The 21,503-nt window shown below is 39.2% G+C and overlaps 1 protein-coding gene across 2 annotated transcripts in view; it reads right to left on the bottom strand.

Annotated features, from left to right (window-relative positions):
* The window catches only part of DAW1 (dynein assembly factor with WD repeats 1), a 72,009-nt gene that overhangs the window by 32,989 nt on the left and 17,517 nt on the right, over positions 1-21,503 (bottom strand). For both annotated transcript variants that reach the window (XM_054478459.1, XM_054478458.1), the window contains exons 3-10: positions 20,637-20,781; positions 19,323-19,381; positions 16,730-16,852; positions 12,330-12,429; positions 7,485-7,592; positions 5,609-5,715; positions 4,297-4,399; positions 3,383-3,497 (exon numbers count right to left, since the gene is read on the bottom strand). In XM_054478459.1, the coding sequence (XP_054334434.1) occupies positions 3,383-3,497; positions 4,297-4,399; positions 5,609-5,715; positions 7,485-7,592; positions 12,330-12,429; positions 16,730-16,852; positions 19,323-19,381; positions 20,637-20,781 (860 nt within the window). The remainder of the gene's footprint in view (positions 1-3,382; positions 3,498-4,296; positions 4,400-5,608; positions 5,716-7,484; positions 7,593-12,329; positions 12,430-16,729; positions 16,853-19,322; positions 19,382-20,636; positions 20,782-21,503) is intronic.

Below are 21,503 nucleotides of genomic sequence, written 5' to 3'. Positions count from 1 at the left end.
TGATGCTGAAATAGTACAAAGTAACATATAGCATCTTATGGGGTTGTTAAAGGGGTGATATAGTAATAATATAACATCACACATCATTGTCCAATACATTTCAAATAATGTAACACCACATATCGCTGTCTAGAATATGAGGGGTGTGTGTGTGTGTGTTCAACAACGAATATATTCATCAAGGAGACAGGGTCTCACTCTGTCACTCAGACTGGAGTGTAGTGGCATAATCATAGTTCACTGTAACCTTGAACCCCTGGGCTCAAGTTATTTTCCTCAGCTTACTGAGTAGTTAGGTCTACAGGTGCATGCCACCACACCTGCTAATTTTTGTTTTAATATTTTGTAGAGACGGGGTCTCTCTATGTTGCCCAGGCTGGTCTCAAACTCCTGGCCTCAAGCAATCCTCCCACCTTGGCCTCCCGAAGTGTTGAAATTACAGGCATAAGCCACCATACCTGGCCATGATGCATATATTATATAGTATCATACATGATCATCAAGGAAATTGTCATAGTACAACTTCACATATGACTACCAAAGAATAAGGTAGGCATAACACATGTTTTAGGATACCTCGGAAACATCTCGACATTGTATTTGGTTGTCAGGGAGATGATGCAGATATAGTATAGTGTCATATAGTGTCATATACACAGACACAGTGTGGCATTGTGATGGTTAATTTTATGTGTCAACTTGACTGTGTTAAGGGATACCCAAGTGGCTGGTAAAACATTGTTTCTGGGTGTGTCTGCGAGGGTGTTAGACTGAGGAAAAAAGAGGCACCCTCACCAATGTGGGCAGGCATCATCCAATCCATTGAGGACCCAGATACAACCAAAGGTGGAGGAAGGATGAAATTCTCTCTTCTGGAGCTGGGACATCCATCTTCTCTGGCCCTCAGTCATCAGAGCTCCTGGTTCTCAGATCCCCAGACTCCAAGACTGACACCAGTGCCCTCCTCAGTTCTCTCAAGTTTTTGGCCTCAGACTAAGAGTTACACCATTGGTCCCCCCAAGTTTTTAGGTTTTCAGACTTACACTGAATTATACCACTGACTTTCCTGATTCTCCAGCTTGCAGATGGCGTATGGCAAGACTTCTCAGCCTTCATATATAAATATGTGTGTGTGTATACTTATATAATATTGGTTATATACTATATATATATGTGTGTGTATTTATATACTATTGGTTATATACTATATATAGTATAAACAGAATTTATATATAGTATATATAGTGTAATACATATAAATATATAATATATAAAAATGTACAAATATATAACATAAAAAATACATAAAATTATATATAGTATAAAACAGAACCAATAGGAGATAGATAGATCGATAGATAGATAGATAGATAGATAGATAGATAGATAGATAATATCACCACCTTTCTAAGGTGGTGATGTGATATAGTGGACCTTGCAGACATGTTGGCCAGGGCAATGAGGTATAAATACTATAGCATCATACATGGATTTCTAAGAAATACTAAGATATGGAATAGTATCATACATGGTTATAAATAATTGGATAAAGATACAGTATAGTATCATACACTATTATAAAGAGGATAAAAAACACTGTGTAAATTAAACATAGTAGTCAGATACATGACATAGATACAATATGGCATCATATGCAGTCATCAGATAGATAACACACACTTGGTGTAGCTTCATACGTGGTCATCAGGTAGACGGTGTCGATGTAGTTTAGCATCATCTGTATCTTCAGGAAGATGACACATAGTTCATACTTCATATTCTATGCCTCGTAGAATAGCATCACGCATGGTATGTGATGTCATGATATGACATAGACTTAGTATAGCATCACATATGCTTGCCAAGGAGACATAGGATGATGGAGACATAGTATAGTACCATGTGGTTATCAAGGATATGGTGTAGACATAGTTTAGTGTAAAATAGGAAATTGTCAGGGAGATAATGTAGAAATTATATAGTGTTAACACGTTTGTCAGGAATATGCTGAAGACATAGAGTAGCATCATAAATACTTGCCAGGGAAATAGTGCAGAAACAATGAATCATCACATATGTTTGTCAAAGAGATGACACATAATATAACATCATATATGGTTGTCATGGGAGTGACTTGTTCAGTATCATAAAATGTTATCCAGTACATGATGCATGCATAGTACACCAGTACAGATGGTTGTCACTGAGATAATAAAAACATCATACAGCATTGCATGTGGCTTCAATGAGATGATGTGGACAGAGTGTTAGTATCATACATATTTGTCAGCAAGATGATCATGGTTTTGCATCACATATGATTATCAAGAATATGATGCAGATATGGCCCAGCATCAAATGTGGTTTTAAAGGAGTAGATGAAAACACAGTGTAGCATAATATGCAACTTTCAACAAGATGATGCAGATACAGTGTAGAAATAAACATGATCCTTAGGCGATAAGACAGACACAATATCATGTCACATGTGAGCAACAGGGAGATGACAGATATAGTGTAGTGTCGCATGTGACTGTCACAGGATTGAAGCACACCTAGGATAGCACCATATATGGTTATCAATAAGATGACACATAGTGTAGAATCACAGTGGTAATCAAAGAGACAGTGTATAGCATAGCATTATGTACGCTTATCACAAAGATGCGGTAGACATAGTGGAACAGCACATGTGGTTATAAAGGAGATTATAGCACCATTGATGGCAATTAAGTTGACAAGGCCAACGTAGGGTAACATATGTAATCATCAGGGAAGCTGGGTGCAGTGGCTCACGCCTGTAATCCCAGCACTTTGGGAGGCCAAGGCAGGTGGATTACCTGAGGTCAGGAGTTCAAGAACAGCCTGGCCAACATGGAGAAACCGCATCTCTACTAAAAATACAAAAATTAGCCAGGCTTGGTGGTGCATGCCTGTATTCCCAGCTACTCAGGAGGCTGAGGCAGGAAAATTGCTTGAGCCTGGGAGGCGGAGGTTGCGTTGAGCCGAGATCGCACCACTGCACTCCAGCCCGGGCAACAAAGTGAGACTCCATCTCAAAATAATAATAATAATAATAATAATAATAATAATAAGAGAGATGACCCAGAATATAGCATCATATACAGATATTAAGAAGATGGCAAAGACCTCATATACCTCGTTATCTAGGAGGTGACACAGACATTGTATAACATTACATGTTGTTATCAGCTATATGATACAGACACACTATTGTGCCATACATGGTCACCATAGAGATGAGACATGGTTTTTATCATAGCTGGTCATCAAAGAAATGACCCATAGTGTAGAATTATGCATGGTTATCGAGCAAAGCATAAATCTCTCCAAAAATTAAAAGAATGAAGAGATCACCTACCATCGGCTGAAGCAGTTGCAATAAGCTTTCCAGTGTAATCAAAGCAGCTGTCTAGTATTTCATCATCATGGCCTGTTAAGGTTGCCACACATTTTCCATTTGTAGCATCCCACAGCTACAATTAAAAGAAACAAAAAACAAAACAAAAAAAGACTATGACTTTCTGTCTAAAGTGTGAAGATGGTCAGTGGTCTTCATGACATGCTTATGGCTGGTTAAATAACTGTGCAAAAATCACTTGTGTAATTCTCGCATGTTCAGTTAGATTTACTTTGATTCATGACCAGAGACCACAGCCAACCATCAAGCAAGGCACACTCTAGTCACGAGAAAACCAAAGTCAGACATTTAGAATCTGCCACTACACTGAAGAAAGAAAAAATATCTCAACGTGTATGCTTTACTGGTTGGTGAAGAGTTGTGCTCTTTTTATAGGAAGGACGTCAAATGATTAGGAGCTTGATATAAAACTACAACGTCAGAAAATGGAAAGTACATTATAAGATTATATTTGTTACATAAACAAATGATAATTCCATAGTATAATCTCTTAGTAACCATTTTTTAAGTGTAGAAACTTAGGGACAAGGAAACACTGTGTTTGAGGCTCCTTGAGGGTCACTCTACTAATTGAAGTTCTATAAATGAACAGTGGGATATTAAATAAAAATAAAATGCCTTCTCAAATAAGATATTTAATATACTTGAAGCAATTCAAATTGCTTTACTACATGACAATTCCTTCAAATTTGGAAAATCCAAAACTTGAAATTTTAAAAATTACCAATTATTAGTTGTAAATTAATATCTTAATTTTTATCACCTTTGAAATTTGTTAATGTTACAATGGATATCTGACACAGTAAAGAGTATAGACACAATATAAAGCAAAGATATTTATTTATTTAGCTCACCATGCAGGTTTTGTCCATAGAGCCAGTTAATATTAGAGAGCAATCCCAATTGAATAAGGCACTGCTAATCTCAGCACAATGACCAATTAAGATATTTACCTTCCTACAACACAAAAATAATTAAAACTAGTGAAAGATATCTTACTTCAGTACATGCACATGAATAATGAGGCCAAGCCCATCTGTGTAAGCTAATCTAAATTTTGGTTTTTACAAAATAATATATTTGATGACAAAACAAATATGGCTCTACTATTGCTCAAAAACAAGCTACTAATAATTTCATTTCAGCCGGGCGCGGTGGCTCACGCTTGTAACCCCAGCACTCTGGGAGGCCGAGGTGGGTGGATCCACGAGATCAGGAGATCGACACCATCCTGGCTAACACAGTGAAACCCCGTCTCTACTAAAAATACAAAAAATTAGCCTGGCGTGGTGGCGGGCGCCTGTAGTCCCTGCTACTTGGGAGGCTGAGGCAGGAGAATGGCGTGAACCCGGGAGGCGGAGCTTGCAGTGAGCCGAGATCACGCCACTGCACTCCAGCCTGGGTGACAGAGCGAGACTCTGTCTCAAAAACTAACTAAATAAATAAATAAATAACTTCATTTCAACAAAAATGTACTTAGATTTTAAACTATCAAAATAATGCTACTTAAGGCAACATTTCAAAAAGAAATGGGTAACAAATAGTAAAGCCGGTAAGAAGTATTCTTACACCGGATGAGTGCACCCCTGGTTGTTCAGAAATCACACATCAAGTAACTGAAAGGTCCTTCTTCCTCTGTCATTTCTTGTTGCATACATCTTGGTTGGCACCCCTGATAATTAGCCCCTCTATTAAATCACAGACAAATCCAAGAGTAGACTTTTCCAACACAAATATGCTAATTTAGTTAACTTCCTAGCAACTAGGACCAAAAATCATTAGGAAGGAAATTGAAGTTCTTGGACTAAATTGGTTTGGGAAATTAACTAAGAGTTTTTATTTATACATGATATTCATGCCTAACATAATGACAAGCCATTGAAATCTGATTATCCGTGGAATAAATAATAGCTATATAACCAGACTATTGCTAACATTCTCCTTTTATGTTGCTATTTGTCATTATTTGCTCAGAATTCAAAGAATGCACATATTTTGTGAATCAGAAATATCATTAAAGAATGAATTAATTTACATTTTCAATATGTCCTATTTTTATGGAATCCAAAACAGAGTTAAAAGATAGTAGCTTAAACTAAAAAATAACAGAGGGTTTTCTGAACCCCCCAATCCAGTTTAAAACAATTCTTAAGAACTAAGAATTACCTTCCAGTATCAGCGTCCCACACTACAACTGTATGATCAAAAGACCCCGTGATGATTCTGTCTCCTGAGGTGTTAAATGACAAGGAGATGATTTCGGCAGAATGTCCCTAGAAAAAGAGCAGATACTGTCAAGTATACCTGCAGATAAAACAATTTCTGCAAGTGTACAATATCATAGTCTAAAAGGAAATGCTGGAGAAGGCTGAGCTCTAGGAAAGGAGGTCAGCGGTTGGCTGGGGTGAGGATGGGGAGTGTCTGCACGTGGGCGCAGGGTTCTTTTTGGGGTTATGGAAAGGTTTGAAAACTAGGTTTTGGTAATGGCTGCACAATTCTGTGAGTTTACTAAAAATTGGTGACTTACACACAGCTAGTTCATTTAACTTAATAATGTTGATTAAAAACAAAAGAAAGAGCTTGTATTTGGGGAAACTAGAGGACGTCCTTTACATTGCCTTGGAAACACTACAGAGCAGGGGACTCCATGGGCTAATAACATGTAAAAGTAAATAGTGTGTGTAAAAGTAAATAGTGTATAAAATAAAACTAATTACTTTTAAAAAGGAAATTATTAGGATAACTTGACATGAAATCGATTGATAAATTCCTGCCTTTGGCCTGACTTTCAGCTGGTTACCGTCTAGTGTTAGTGAATCAAACTGTAAGACAATGGGAAGAAACCACTCTCCACAGCAGATTCTCGAACTGTGATAAGGGGATCCTGGTTGGAGTACATATATCCCTTGATTCCTTCATTATTTTAGTAAATTAACATAAGTATATTTTTAAATAATACAAAGAATTAGAAAAGTTGAATTATAACTTGATTTTTCTGATTGATTTCCAAGGACAAAATGAAATGTAGTTGAATATTCGAATTCTAAGTACACAAAACAAATGCACTCTCTGGCGCAGACAGGTGTGCCAAACAGGACCCCTCCCATAGAGTGCTCTTAGGCACGTCTGTAAAAGGGGTCATTTTAGTTGAAAGTGCGGCATTAATGGGGGCCTTTCCCTGCACATTTGCCTGAAAGAAGAGATAGTAATGATTTAAGAAAAAGGAACTGAGAACAGAAAGAGTATACTTACACTAATAATGCTAGATACTCAGATTTAAGAAAGAAAAGCCATTACTGTTATTTTAAAATGGTGATTTTTTTTCTTTTTCAGTCCATGTTTTAACTTTCTTAGAAAAAGCTGAGGAAACAAATCATGTTTTTAAAAATGTATTTATAATTTTGAAAGGACAAGGAAACTGAATTTCCCATCCGGCTGTTCCTGCTGATTACAACATAGGGTCACTCTAGTTTTGTTGCGGTGACTTGGGCTGGGGTGGGAGGAGGGGAGGGTGGGAGGAAAGGGAGAGTGGCAGGTGGCGGGGAGGTGCTGGGCGCATGGTGGTGACACACAAGGGCACGCCCCACCAGCACTCACTCTGTGGGCCTTTTCCCCTCTGGTCACTTGCCCCTCTGTCATTTCAGACTTCGTGATACAGGATGGTTGAAAGACCAGCAGGCAGAGGAGAGTGTGCTCACAGTCATTGCTTTAAGGATTCTCTTGGCATGGTTCTCCAGTTCTGCCTCTTCCAAAAGTGCCAGCCTCCACCTGCTTTCCTTTCAGCCAGAGAGATGGTGATGGGTTCTAAGATATAGTTTATGTGTTTTGCAGACTAAAGTTAGTCAAATAAAAAGCTCCTTGGACTTCCCCAGCACCTCCACCTAAGTCTTTTGGAATAGCCAGGAAACCAGTAGGAACACTCTTTCACCACTAAAATTTGAAAACCAGCAACTCAACAACCTCCAACTTAGAGCTCATTTTGTAACAAAAACACAAATAAGAATGAACACAAATAACAGGCTTATTAAAATTATTGACATACTCTTAAGGTGTAAACTTCCTCGCCATTCTGAATGTCCCACAATTTGGCTGTTGTGTCCATACTTCCAGTCGCCACCAATGTGCTTTGAGGGTTAAATGATAAACACACCTAAATTACATGAAATGGGAGAAATTTTAGGAAGATCGAGTTTCAAAGTGTTAATTATAGACAAAAAATCTTCCAGATGAAATTACCTTATCAGATTCAGTCTAATTCTTTGTCCAAAACCCCACGTATGTGTGACCTGCTATCCCCAGGTTGAGTCCTTCAGAGTCCTCCTCTTGAAAAGAGGCTGCTTGTTCTCCCACAGCACCCAGCTCAGGCTTGGAGGGGTACTAGCTCCCTTTGCCACTTCCAGACCACAGAAGAACAAAAACAAAAGTGAAGCCCACCTCCTTTAAGATCCATGCTATATGGCTCTCCTTCTCCTTGCTGCTGTCACCACAGTCCTTCCAATCACGGCCCCTCACTCATCAAGAGACTACTGGCTCATAGTCTCAATGCCAAGTCCTAGGTGGCCTTCACGTGGGCAATCCATCCAGTTCCCCCAGACCCATGCCCCGGACGCCTCTTCAGTAGTCTCTCCCATGGCCACACCATGGACGTTAGTATTATCTTCTCTAGAAGATTCACCACCAATTCACCAATCCAGGGTCACAATTTCCCTTCCCACTACCCTCCCCCAGAAGAGCTTTCATCTCATTGAGACATCTGCCTTTTCTCCTGGTCCATCCTCCCCATTCAACTGACACCCTGGAAGCATCACTCCTGCCAGTATCCTCGACACTCTTAGTCCCTATCTATCTGATGCACCTTCTGTACCAACTCCTAACATTACTTTTATCAGGCAAGGATTTGATCCAATCACCTGCCTCCCTGCCTTATCACCCAGCCAAGGTAGCTTAAGAGAACTGCACAGAAAGTTACTGGTACTGCTCCTTCATGCCTCTGTCCTCAACAGAGTCCTCAGCACTGTTCCCTACTTTGTTTAAGATGCCTCTCGCTCCATACATTCTCCCATTCCCCACTCCTGCCTCTACTTCCATCCTCATCCCTCCTCAGCAGACAATCTGGCCTCCTACCACTTCCCCGAGAAAACTCTCCTGTCAGGTAGGAACTTCCCCACTTGGTTCTTGCTTTCTTTCCCTTCAGTCTCAGATGCAGAGGGGTCCTTCCACCCATTCTAAGACCCCCTTCCCTGCATACCTAGGGGAGATGCGCCCACTCGCTTTTCCTTCGCTCTGGACTAAATCCTTTTCAGTGGCCTGTAAATATGTATGAGTAAATCCTCCCTTGATCTTATATATCCCTCTTAGCTACTCTTCTTCCTCCTTTACAACCAAATTTCTTGGGAAACAGTCTACCATCATTTTTGTCCATCTTCTGCTCACTCTTCAACTCTTCTGAAACCACTCTGGCTAAATGTTCAATCCAGGTTTGGTTGGTCACCCCACTTAACCTCCCTGACATCTGCAGCACTGACTCCTTTGTTCTCTAGTTTCCCTCTCTTTCTTCTTATTTTTCTTTTTTCTTTTTGTATCATTGGAAGTTCTCTCTTCTCCATCCTCCCAAGATTCTGTCAGTCCCTCTCCATACTCTACCTTTTCCTCTGGGCAATTTCAATTGCTCATTGGTTTCTACTGCCACCCAGATGCCAGTGACTCATGCATCCAAGTCCCTTTCCCAGACCTCACTGCTCAGTTCCAGCCACAAAGAGCCAACTGCTAAATGGATGCCTCTGTTTGGCTATCACACAGGCAGCTTATATCAATTTAAGACACAAAAGTCGTATCGATGCCAACCTGCTCCTCCTCTTTTATGCACAGAATTGGTGAATGGCACTGCCCATCATGCAAACACAAAATCAGGGAATCCATCCTGAGTTCCCCTTTTCTTTTATGCCTCATAACTACTTAGTAACCAAGTTCTACTCACATTCTCTTCATCTATCTTTACTACAGGCCTTCATCATTTTTCACTTGGATTTCAGCAAGATCCCCAACTGGCCGATAACTCTGATTTTATCACCCTCCCATTTCTTTTTCACAGTGCCACAGGAATAATCTTTCCAAAGAGCACAGCTGATCATACCATCTCCTAGCCAAAAAGTCTCAACAGTGGGGCATTACCTACAAAATAAAATCCAGTTCCTTAGCATAGTATATGACCTCCTGCGTACTATGGCTCTTGCCTGCCTCTCCTACTTTAATTGCTCACACCCTGTGATCTGAATTTGAATGGGCTACAGGTGTGCCAAGGCATGGACACTTTTAACCCAGGCACCTGGGCAGCAGCAGGGATCCTTGCCCATCACCTCTAGCCATGCACAGCAGGCAGCTCCCTTCAGTGTGCTGCAAATCCACATTCGCACATGCCACCACACGGAGGGTCGGGAAGTTCTGCTCTGATCACACAGAACCACCTGAGTTTCAGGCACACATCACTGTTGCGTACCTCTTCTCAGCATTTTCCAGGGCTGCTCGCTCTGCCTGGAATGCACATGCCACCCCTCTGGGAAGTCTTTCCTGAACGAACACCTTTCCTTGGCTCAGGAGGCCACACTGCTCCCTCTGTGTCCACACTGAAATCCCCATCCACTTCTGACACTTGTAACACATTTTTCAACTTATCCATTAACGCTTTTACTCCTTCTATTAAATTGTAAGAATTGTGTCTGATTCTCTCAGGTACCCTAAGCACGTAGGCCAGGGCTCCACACATAGTCAATATTTAATAAATATTTATTGGATGGATGTTGTTGACTGTGAAAAAAGATGAATGTCTCCCTAGGAATTATATCTAAAGAAAATATTCCCCAAAATCTAAAGGAGTGTGGAAAAATGGTCACACTCTAAGGACACACATTATGTTTTTCTTTGACTTTGGGCAAGTTACTTAAGCTTTCAATGCCTCAGTACCCTACTCTGTAAAATGGGGAAATACCTTCCTCTTAGGGTTGCTGTGAGGCACAACTAAGCTAATACTTGTCTATGTAAAGGGGCTTAGGACAGTGCCTCTCAAACAGCAAGTGCTGTCAAAGGGTCAGTTATGTTTCACTGCAGTATTCCCAGTCACCAGCAAAGTACCTTCAACATAGCATGAGTTCTTTATGGATGAATATACCATGAATTTTTAGGATGAGTGTAAATAAATTTTACTTCTAAAATAAGCAGCTTGTTTTTGTTCTTGTTTTAAGGTGTACATAAATAAGCAGGATACAGGACCCTTTCCCATCTCCAGGTACTTTCCTTATCCTCAAGACATATTTCCAAGCATTCCACAGTCTGTCCTAGGTATCTTGTTCCTAAGTTCCAGGGGTGGGTGTGGGTGCTAGCACTTGAACACTGCTGGCAGATTGGCTGTCACCAACTATTCACAAAAGCTGTCGCCACTGTGGCTTGCTTTTCCTCCCTCCACCCCTGTATGTTCTTGTTTGCTCTTTCTGGTTCACAGCAGGTATCTTTTTTCCAGTGAATATTGAGGTTAAAAGACCTGTCGCTCTTTGTTATCAATTTCCCCTCTTCATCTAATAATAGTTATTAGCACATTCTTTTTACGTCTCTGTTCAATTCAAAAAGTACTGAGCTATATTTCCCTACTGACAGTTACCGGAGAGGTGGTTATATTTTGTTTCCTGCTTTAGCCTTTTCTCTCTTTGACCCTCAAAAGTCTCTACTATTTTCACACTACTACTGCATTGGTAAAGTGAGTACCTTCTATTTGTGGATTCTCTTTTGGTATTACCCACTTAAGAGTAACTTCAAAGTACAACAAAGTTAGTGAGTTAAATATCTGAAGAATCATTCTACCTAATGAAGGCCAGAAATGGAGGGAAAGGTGTGATCCCCATTAACAGACCAAAACATAACTTGGGGATTTGTTAAAATCAGATCAATTTTTCCTTATTTAAATCTTTGATTAAAACCATTTAAGGTTTACTAATCATTCGGAGCAGCAGCCTGTTTATTTTTAAGAGCTATCATCTGTTCTTACAGAATGCCAATTATTGCACTAATTGTTATCAGATATGTCTCAGAATTGGTCAAGGACAAGGGCTTCCCAATAGTGAAAGCTGTTTCGAGTATCAGACTATTTAGGCAAATTTGAGCTCTAATGATATACAGAGAACAATCAGCCTAAATACTTAAATATTTCACATAGTAGTTTAAAAATTATTTTTAAAACCGTTTTTATAACTTAATTGACCCTCATTGAGTCAGTACTTTAAAGAAAAGTCAATGAAAAAGAAAAAATAAGATTGGTTATTATATTTATAAATTTATCATATTACATGTCTATTTAGTCAAGGCAGGATACAATTCTTTATAGAATCTGCAAGATATTAACTAGAGTAATTTTTAAATAGTATCAGTACCACCATATAAATATAGGCAGACTAAAAACATGGGGTAGAATTTGAAAATTAATTATAAAAGTAGCCCCACTACTTTTATAATAGAATCCTAAAAAGAAACAGCAACATAAAATACAATAATAAGGCCGGGTGCGGTGGCTCCCGCCTGTAATCCCAGCACTCTGGGAGGCCGAGGCGGGTGGAACACGAGGTCAAGAGATCGAGACCATCCTGGCTAATATGGTGAAACTCCATCTCTACTAAAAATACAAAAAATTAGCCAGGTGTGGTGGCGGGCGCTTGTATTCCCAGCTACTCGGGAGGCTGAGGCAGGAGAATGGCATGAACCCGGGAGGCGAAGCTTGCAGTGAGCTGAGATTGTGCCACAGCACTCCAGCCTGGGTGACAGAGCGAGACTCCGTCTCAAAGAAAATAAATAAATAAATATATATATATATATATAATAATAATAAATTGTTAAATATACTCACTATTTCTGCTGTATGACCCCTGAAGGTATGGTAACATTTTCCTGTTTCTACACTCCAGAGTTTACAAGTTTTATCAAAGGACCCAGTGGCGATTTTGTCACTAAGATTTAATAGAAATGTGGATTATTAAAAAAAGACACATTATATAATAAACTGAACTAAGATAAGAGATATTAATACATGAGTAAAAAATTTACTTCACTTCTAAAGCTATAAGCAATCTTAAATTTGTTTCAGTGGACAATAAAATAAAAGTCTTATTTTTGAGTGGTATCAATTTACACATTTAATTTTAAAGGTTTTATATTAAAGTTATAGGTATATTTGTTTGGGATTATAACAACTTTTAAAACGAGTTTAATGAATGTAGCAAAAGGTTTAGTTTAGAAAATTACTTACAAATTAAAATAAATAATGTATAGTATGAACAGTGTAAACGTAGAAAAATTCTGTTAATAAGTATACGGAAAAGAATAACATTGAATGTAAAAGAAAAATGAAAAAAGATAAATCCCATTAAAAATACAGTTAATAAGGTTTTGAGAATTTAGACAGTGTTTGTCCTCTTAAGGAAATGCCTATATTATTCCAGTTGTAAGAGGGTTTAGAAAGGAAATACAAAGACTTCAGTCACTTTCAACTAAGAGGCTTCTCATATTGACTTGGGGGCAGAGCTATCATCAACACCCAACAAGCAAGAGTAGATTACCCTGTTTGGCCTTTGATCTTGGAACTAAAACCTTTCTTTTAACCCTGGCTTACATCTGTCTTTTACACCAGCTCTTCAAGATGTTTACCCAATTGGATTATCATTTACGGTACAAGCTCAATTTCCCAAAGGGTAAGAGATCTCACGATCCAACACGTATATCCTAAAGCAGACTAGAAATGTGTATTTATCCAGACTAACACTGATGCCTTGATTCTCCCCCTTGTCCCAGGACACCCATATTTCTATAGTGTCTACATGGTCTCTCAGACTAAAGCAAAGTGGCACCCTCTTTGTCAATGCTCCAAGGGCAGCTTGTATTGGCAAACACTCACCCACCCAAAGCTTCCTAACAGAGTGTCTGACCTGGCTTTCTCCTCTGGTTTCCAGCCCAGGGCATTTTACTTCAGCTGCTGATGTCTTCCAATACGTGCTCAAGATAAGCTCAAAGCCCTGTGCTTTTTCTTTTTTTTTCTTTTTTTGAGACAGAATTTTATTCTGTCACCCAGGCTGGAATTCAGTGGTGCGATCTCAGCTCACTGCAACCTCAACCTCTGGAGCTCAAGCAGTCCTCCCACCACAGCCTCCCGAGTAGCTGGGACTACAGGCACATGTCACCATGCTTGGCTAAATTTTTTTTTTATTTTTTGTAGAGATGAGGTCTCACTATGTACATTCTTTATCAGTTCCCTCAATTCATTTTTCCAGCCTTCCCGACCCTCAAACATATGAGACTGGAGTTGCTGTTGTTTCTTGACTAATATCTATTCTAACACAAACTGTTCTCTAGATCCACAAGACACCACGTTATAGAAGATATCTCTCATGTCAATGTGTTCGAAAATTACTTTATTGAATCAAAGCTTACTGCTGCCCTAAGGTATAAAGCAGAAAAACAGTAAATTGGTTGAAGTATTTCTTTTCTCTCTCTCTCTCTCATATACACACACATACACACACACACACACACACACACACACACACTCCCTCTTATTCTTTGGTGATTGTGTTGAATTTATGCTACTGAAACCCCAATGACCCCAAAGTGCAATGAGAAACACTGCATTCACGCATACATAAATCATCAGGCGAAGATAACTGATTGGACAAGTGGGTTTTTTTCATCAGGGGCTCTTGGTAGAATTCAGTTGAAGAGTCAAAAATTATCCCTCACCTCCCCAGCAAGAGAAAACTTCATTCTCAGATAGACACCCAAACACATCATGTTTGTTAAGTAGACTATTAAAGGACATGGCATTATGTTATAGAGAATATCCTTTAAATAGCATTGCAATGAAAGTAGTAATTATACCAGAAGTAAAATAGTGTCATTTATAATTTCAGTAAAATCTTTATCTTTTCATAAGCTTGTATAATAAGGTATTATAACAACTGTCATTCTTTGGAATATAAAAATGCATAGATCAAAGTTAAATTTTCTATAACTTAATTGGAACATTTAATCATTTTGATGTACCAATTTAAGTTGGTGCCATCACAATTAACATGTTTTGAAAGGGTACTACATTTTTAAAAGATATTATATTGGCAACCTAGATATCAAGTTTTTTAACTATAGTATAAAATGTCTACTCTAAGTGTATCAAATTTTTATGAAATTCCTCTATTCTTCCTGCCCCTACCCGGGCAATGAGTGTATTATGGTATCATGAGTGTATTGTCATATCTGCATCCTAAATGTCCTCCTTGCGTCTAGTTTCTTCTCACATCCAAACCCTCTGACCTCTTCTCTCTGCCAGAGCTATCCTTCTATTTAAAACATCACTTTCATTGTTCTCCTTTTTGTTCCCAAATCCTTGATGGCAACTTGGTCCTACAGGACAGAGTTTAAACTCCACTGAATGCTCTGACCTCACATACTTCTGTTTTTCAACATGAAATGCTCACTGCAGAGACTGGCCACTGAGTCACTACAGAGTCTGGCCACTGAGTGTGCCTGATGAATCCCCTCCTGGAGACATTGAGCTGCTGAAGTCTCTTTGCTCCCTGTGTTCTCTCCACTGCTCACCACCCTCCATCCTTCTGGCGTCTGCTTTCAGCTCATACCATCACTAAAGACTCTCACCAGGAGAAATCACAGTGATCACTTTTTTGTCTTAACTGTTAAATCATTTACTGTTTTGTTCTAGTCATCACAACACTATAGTAAATGAACCATATTTATAGAACCAGCCTACTTTATGGAAAAATTCATTTAACATGTGCAATCATGAAAAAATACATGCTTGTCTAAAAAAGGTACACTCCACTAGATATAAATATATATTTATTTGCCAATCTTTTCACAAGAGGACACTGTCTTTCTCTGACTGTGTGTCAGCTAAGTGGAGTCCACCATCTGTCTTTCAGAAATCGTATCAAACCTCTACAATACCTAGTTCTCTTTTCTTGCAAGTGGAATGAGAACTTAAAGAACTTAAACATACATGCAGAACAATCTGAGTGCAGAATTTTTCTAGATTTTGACAGTGTGCTTTCCAATTGAACATTGATCTCATCCACAATTTCATTTAGTTGTGAAACAATTTTTCAAAGATTTGCCTTATCTATGCTTCCCTAGAAAAGACCAGGTTTCTTTTCACACTCATATTTTATTAGTTTATGTAATATTTAGTTAAATTACACGTTATGTTACACAATTACAATTGAAAGTACAACCAATATAAGCACATTGGTTGACAAATACAACTAACTCTTGATCAGCTTAGAACCTAACCAGTGGGAGGAGAGTGCCCATTCCAGTGGCTATCTTCACTGCTATAGATGTTCAGGGTGCCATGGGAATCAGCAGTGTGTCATGAGGAAGAATAGCGGACACTGTATCATCTCCTGTCCATTATCTAGAGGTTGGTTTAAAAATACTTCTGTTGTACTTGGTACTGTTATTTACCATGTTGCCACACACATTTTTTTCCTGCCTGGCAAGACTATAAATTAACTTCTAAATGAAGTAATGCTAAATGAAGACATGCTGTGCGTGTATGTCACATTCCCCCAGAGGCACCAGCCCAGAGCTGTGAACATCAATAGGCAGTGCCTGTCGGAACTCCCAAGGACTGAGAGTCAAGTCTTGCCTAAGCATGAACTCCAGCTCTCTTCTTTACTACTGTGTGATCCTTGGAAGCATACCTGAACCTTGTATTCTCTTTTTTTTTTTTTTTTTTTTTTTTTTAAGACAGAGTCTCACTCTATTGCCCAGACTGGAGTGCAATGGTGCAATCTCGGCTCACTGCAACCTCTGCCTCCTGGGTTCAAGTGATTTCCCTGCCTCAGCCTCCTGAGTAGCTGGGACTACAGGCATGCACCACCATACATTACATACATTAGCCCAGCTAATTTTTGTATTTTTAGTAGAGATGGGGTTTCACCACGTTGGCCACGCTGGTCTCAAACTCCTGAGCTCAAGTGATCCACCGCCTCGGCCTCCCAAAGTGCTGGGATTACAGGCGGGAGCCACTGCGCCCAGCCCTAAACCTTGTATTCTATATGAGGATAGTGATAGCTAACCCAAAGACCATTTTAAGCTTTGAAGGAGGTATTTAAAAGGCTTCCAAAGCACATACCAAGCACTCAATAAATTTAGACCTCTTGTCTTCTTCCCTTTCTCCCCAAGCAGATGGAGGGATGAATAAATGAATTAATAAACAGGTAAGTGAAAGGATGAACACACCCGTAAGGATTGTTGAATGCGATGGCATACACCACATTCCTGTGGCCCTCCAGGGTGTTCAGCTCCTCTCCCGAAGCAGTGTCCCAGAGCTTGCACGTCCGATCATAGCTTCCTGTGATAAAGCTAACACAAAGAATATAAACACGTTGCAGGGAAGAATGGCAGTGTGTTAATAAAGACTTCATGTTTTACCTGTAGGATAATAACTCTATTTATTACGCTGTTTGTTTGTTTGAGAGGGAGTCTCGCTCTGTCACTCAGGCTGGAGTGCAACGGCATGATCTCGGCTCGCTGCAACCTCTGCCTCACAGGTTCAAGCAATTCTCCCGCCTCAGCCTCCTGAGTAGCTGGTATTACAGACACCCACCACCACACCTGGCTGTATTTTTTGTGTGTGTTTTTAGTAGAGATGGGGTTTCACCATGTTGGCCAGACTGGTCTTGAACTACTGACCTTAGGTGACCCGCCCGCCTCAGCCTCCCAAAGTGCTGGGGTTACAGGTGTGACACACCACGCCTGGCCTATTATGCTTTATACAGTGGAAATCATGTGTGCAGAACAAAAAGTTAAATTGAGAACAACGTCTAAATTGTGATATATTCCATTGTTCCCCCCGCCAACCCTCACGCCACCCCCGAGACAGAGTCTTGCTCTGTCACCCAGGCTGGAGTACAGTGGTGCGATCTCAGCTCACTGCAACCTCTGCCTCCAGGGTTCAAGCGATTATCCTGCCTCAGCCTCCCAAGTAGCTGGGATTAGAGGCGTGCCACCACGCCTGTCTAATTTTTTTTTTTTTTTATTTTTAGTAGAGACAGGGTTTCACTGTGTTGGCCAGGCTGGTCTCCAATTCCTGACCTCGTGATCTGCCCACCTCGGCCTCCCAAAGTGCTGGGATTACAGGCGTGCGCCACCACACCGGGCCTATATTCTGTTTAATAAACAAATGAATGGTTCCTTCAACATAGCTATTCTCCTACAGGAATAGTGAATAGAGTATAATGTAAAATAGCAGCATCTTAATCATTCCTTCAATATTCAATTAGGAAAGAGACTTTCTTTCTAAAATATCTCTGAAATCAAAATATTGCTTCAAAAGTATAACAAAAATATATTTCGCCAGCACAGAAAACAATCCACAAAATTGAAAAACCAGTCTGAATGTCAAGTGGTAACAAGAAAAGGTGAAGAAAAGTCTAATAGCAAAACTCAACTAAACAGGCAGGTTGACAAGACAAGGTATCTTTGATTCTCTCCTAGGTATTTTCCTTCTACCATCTTCTCCCACAGACTTCCTCCACCTTTGGATAGATGCAAACTCACATTTGCAACTATACACATATACTATAGATACTTTTATGGGTTGAAATATATGCCCTCAAAATTTATATGTTGAAGTCCTAATCCCCCAGAACCTTAGAATGTGAATTCATTTGGAAATAAGGTCATTGCGGATATAATTATTAATAGTTAAGTTAGGGCCGGGCGCGGTGGCTCACGACTGTAATCTCAGCACTTTGGGAGGCCAAGTTGGGCAGATCACCTGAGGTCAGGTGTTCGAGACCCAGCCTGACCAACATGGAGAAACCCAGTCTCTGCTAAAAATACAAAAAATTAGCTGGGCGTGGTGGCAGGCACCTGTAATCCCAGCTACTCGGGAGGCTGAGGCAGGAGAATTGCTTGAACCCTGGAGCTGGAGGTTGCAGTGAGTCAAGATCGTGCCACTATACTCCAGCCTGAGCAACAAGAGTGAAACACCAACTCAAAAAAAAAAAATGGTTAAGTTAGGGTGAGATCATGCCGCAGTAGGGTGGGCCCTAATTCAATACATCCTTATAAGAACAGGCCATATAGACACAGACACACACAGGGAAAACCATGTGAAGATAAGGACAGAGCTCAGGGTGATGCTTCTCCACACCAAAGATTGCCAGCAAACCACCAGAAGCTACAGGAGCTGTGGAAGAGCTTCTTTCCACGGCCTCAGAAGGAACTGACCCTGATGACACCTTGACCTCTGACCTCTAACCTCCACAACTGTGACACAATACATTTTGGTTGTGTAAGCCACTCAGTTTGTGCTACTTTATTATGGAAGCCCTTAGCAAAATGCTTATTTTATGTCTAGTTTATGTTTATTTTATGTCTGTAGGTCAAGACGAGATTTCTCCTTCTCTCCTATTTAGCACGTCAGCTCCCAGCTGATCACAGCCATGCTCTCAACAGAGACTTGAAGCTGCTGTTCTCCATACCCCAAATCACTGACCTAGATGGAAAATGTCTGCTCTGAATAGACTGATCACAACCAACCACGTTAGATATGAGGCCACCCTGCCCGACTCATTCCTGCGTTGAGTTCTTCAGCACCTACATTTGCTGAGAACCCAATACACCTCCCATTCACTGCGGCACAAATACAACAGAAAACTCAGATTAGAATAGTGGGAGAAAGGGCTTATATTTCTCCTCAGTAACCAAGAGGGTACTGAAATCAGAAAAATGAATATATTATGTACTTATCTAACTGGAATCTTTGATAAATAAACACAGAAATTTGTTTCATTGCTAAAAATTAGACATAAAAAGAGAATCTTACCATGAGCCCGATTTGTTAAGTGCAACATTAGTCAGTGGCAATATATGTGCTTTGAGAACCTTCAGTGAAAGAAAACACCATTTTTTAGACTCAAACCAAATTAAATTTGTTAGTTATAACTTCAAACCAATGAAGACATTCAATTTTGTCTTAATTATACATCAGAAACGGGCAATATCTGATTTACCTTTAGACAGTGCTATGTGGTATCTTATTGATAGCACTAATTTATAATATTTTCTTTTACATACGGCATATGGTTTTGTATATATGTATAAACTGGGTATGTAGGCAATACACTAAATATGTTTCAATAAAGATTTGACAATGTATTATGACTTTATGAATCCTGAAGCTCCTTTAGAGTCAGAATATGTCTTCTTTATCTTTCAATCCCTACAACATCTAACATACAGTGAATGTCTAATGAATACTTATTGAACGCATATACATAAATTGGACAATCTATTAAGAGTGATTGGCTGGGCTGGGACAGTCCAAGTTATGTCTGTTACCAAAATGTAACTATGAATAGCATCTACTTTCACTATCAAAAATGTTCCCTTTGGAGAATACATTATGAGACACGCTAGTTATACAGCTCATATTTGAAATTAAACAGTGCCACCTACTGGACAAAGAAATGTTACAAGACTATAACATCCTCTTCCAGAAACGAATGCCTGGATATTTTGTATCAGGTGAGTCTATAACTAATAATTATATGTTATTATCATAATTATATTTAAATCATAAAAGATAAAAGCAGTGTAATATGAAGTAATTCTAAGATAATGACAAAGGAAAATTAAAAGTTTTTCTTGAAGTACTAAATGACTATATTTGCTATATTTAATCATCAAAAAAACTATTTAAAAAGCATATTTACATCACATTAAAATTATATGTCATACAAATAAATAATTTACTGAAATATGGTTTAGTTCACATGAAAGCAGAAAATATGAAATGTTGATTTGTCATAAAACACAACTTCTTAATGTTACTTTTACTAGAAAAAAGCTTTAGTTATTCCATAACTTAAAACTATCTTAATAATAATAACCCTTTAAATTTGTCATTATATGAAGAGCTGAAATCTTTATTTAACCTCTCAAGAAATAAGTGTTTTGGATTTCACTCATTCATTTAACAAATAATTACTGGGACAATGTTAGCAAACATATGTGAGGCACTACAATCAATCACTGACATGCATTTTTCATGAAAAAATATTTTTAGGGAAAGAAAAATTAATAAAATATCAATCATTTCACTGAAATTCTTCTATCTGATTTTTTTTAAATCCATTACCTTAAAAAGATAGAATGTGTGATTGCTGTGCTCGCCAAGTTTCTCTTGTAACCTCTGTATGAAAAGTTTGACTTGCTCTGTTCGTGAAGCTGTGAGTAGAGGTTCTGCCTTCTGGATTTCTTCTACTAACGCACTGACATCAGTACTGAAATACACCCAAAAAAGAGTTTATTTTATGTCAAAATTTGCATATACCTTTATTACATGAAGAATTGATTGTATTGCTTCACGAAGCATATTTATAAAATGTCAAAAACACCATTATCTTTCCCAAGAGATATCTGGGGGTGGGGCGGGGAGGATCATACAAATCAGTAAATAGATGATGGCAGGAAAGCAAGAAGCTTGGAATTTCTAAAACACATTTTTCCAAAGCTAAGGCTTGTTTCATGGAGGGTGTGCCAAGAGTCTAATGTTCTCACCTAGTGTTGTGGTTTGAATGTTTGCGTCCACTCTAAAATTCATACTGAAACATGTTCACCAATGTCACAGCATTAAGAGGTGTGGCCTGAATAGGTAATTAAGTCACAATGTTGGAGCCCTTCTGAATGGGATTAGAAGCCCTGATAACAAGGCTTGACAAAGAGAGTTCATCCCTTTTGCCCTTCTGCCCTCTGCCATGAGAAGACGCAGCATCAAGGTGCCATCCTGGAAGCAGAGTGCAGCCCTCATCAGACACCAAACCTGCGGGGGCCTTGATCTTGGATTTCTCAGTCAGAACTATGAGAAACAAATAGACCTGTTTCAGGTCTTTCTTGTTATGGCAGCACAAAACGAATGAAGACACGTAGGAAGGCCTAGTCCATACTAGTTCTGAACACGAGCTCTTTTTCTTTCTTTCCTGTTTCTTTTGAATGAACATGTATT

This window comes from Pongo pygmaeus, chromosome 11 (genome assembly GCF_028885625.2).
Source record: "Pongo pygmaeus isolate AG05252 chromosome 11, NHGRI_mPonPyg2-v2.0_pri, whole genome shotgun sequence".
NCBI lineage: Eukaryota > Metazoa > Chordata > Mammalia > Primates > Hominidae > Pongo > Pongo pygmaeus.
Note: the sequence above shows the minus strand (reverse complement) of the source record. Positions and strands in the feature narration are given on the sequence as shown.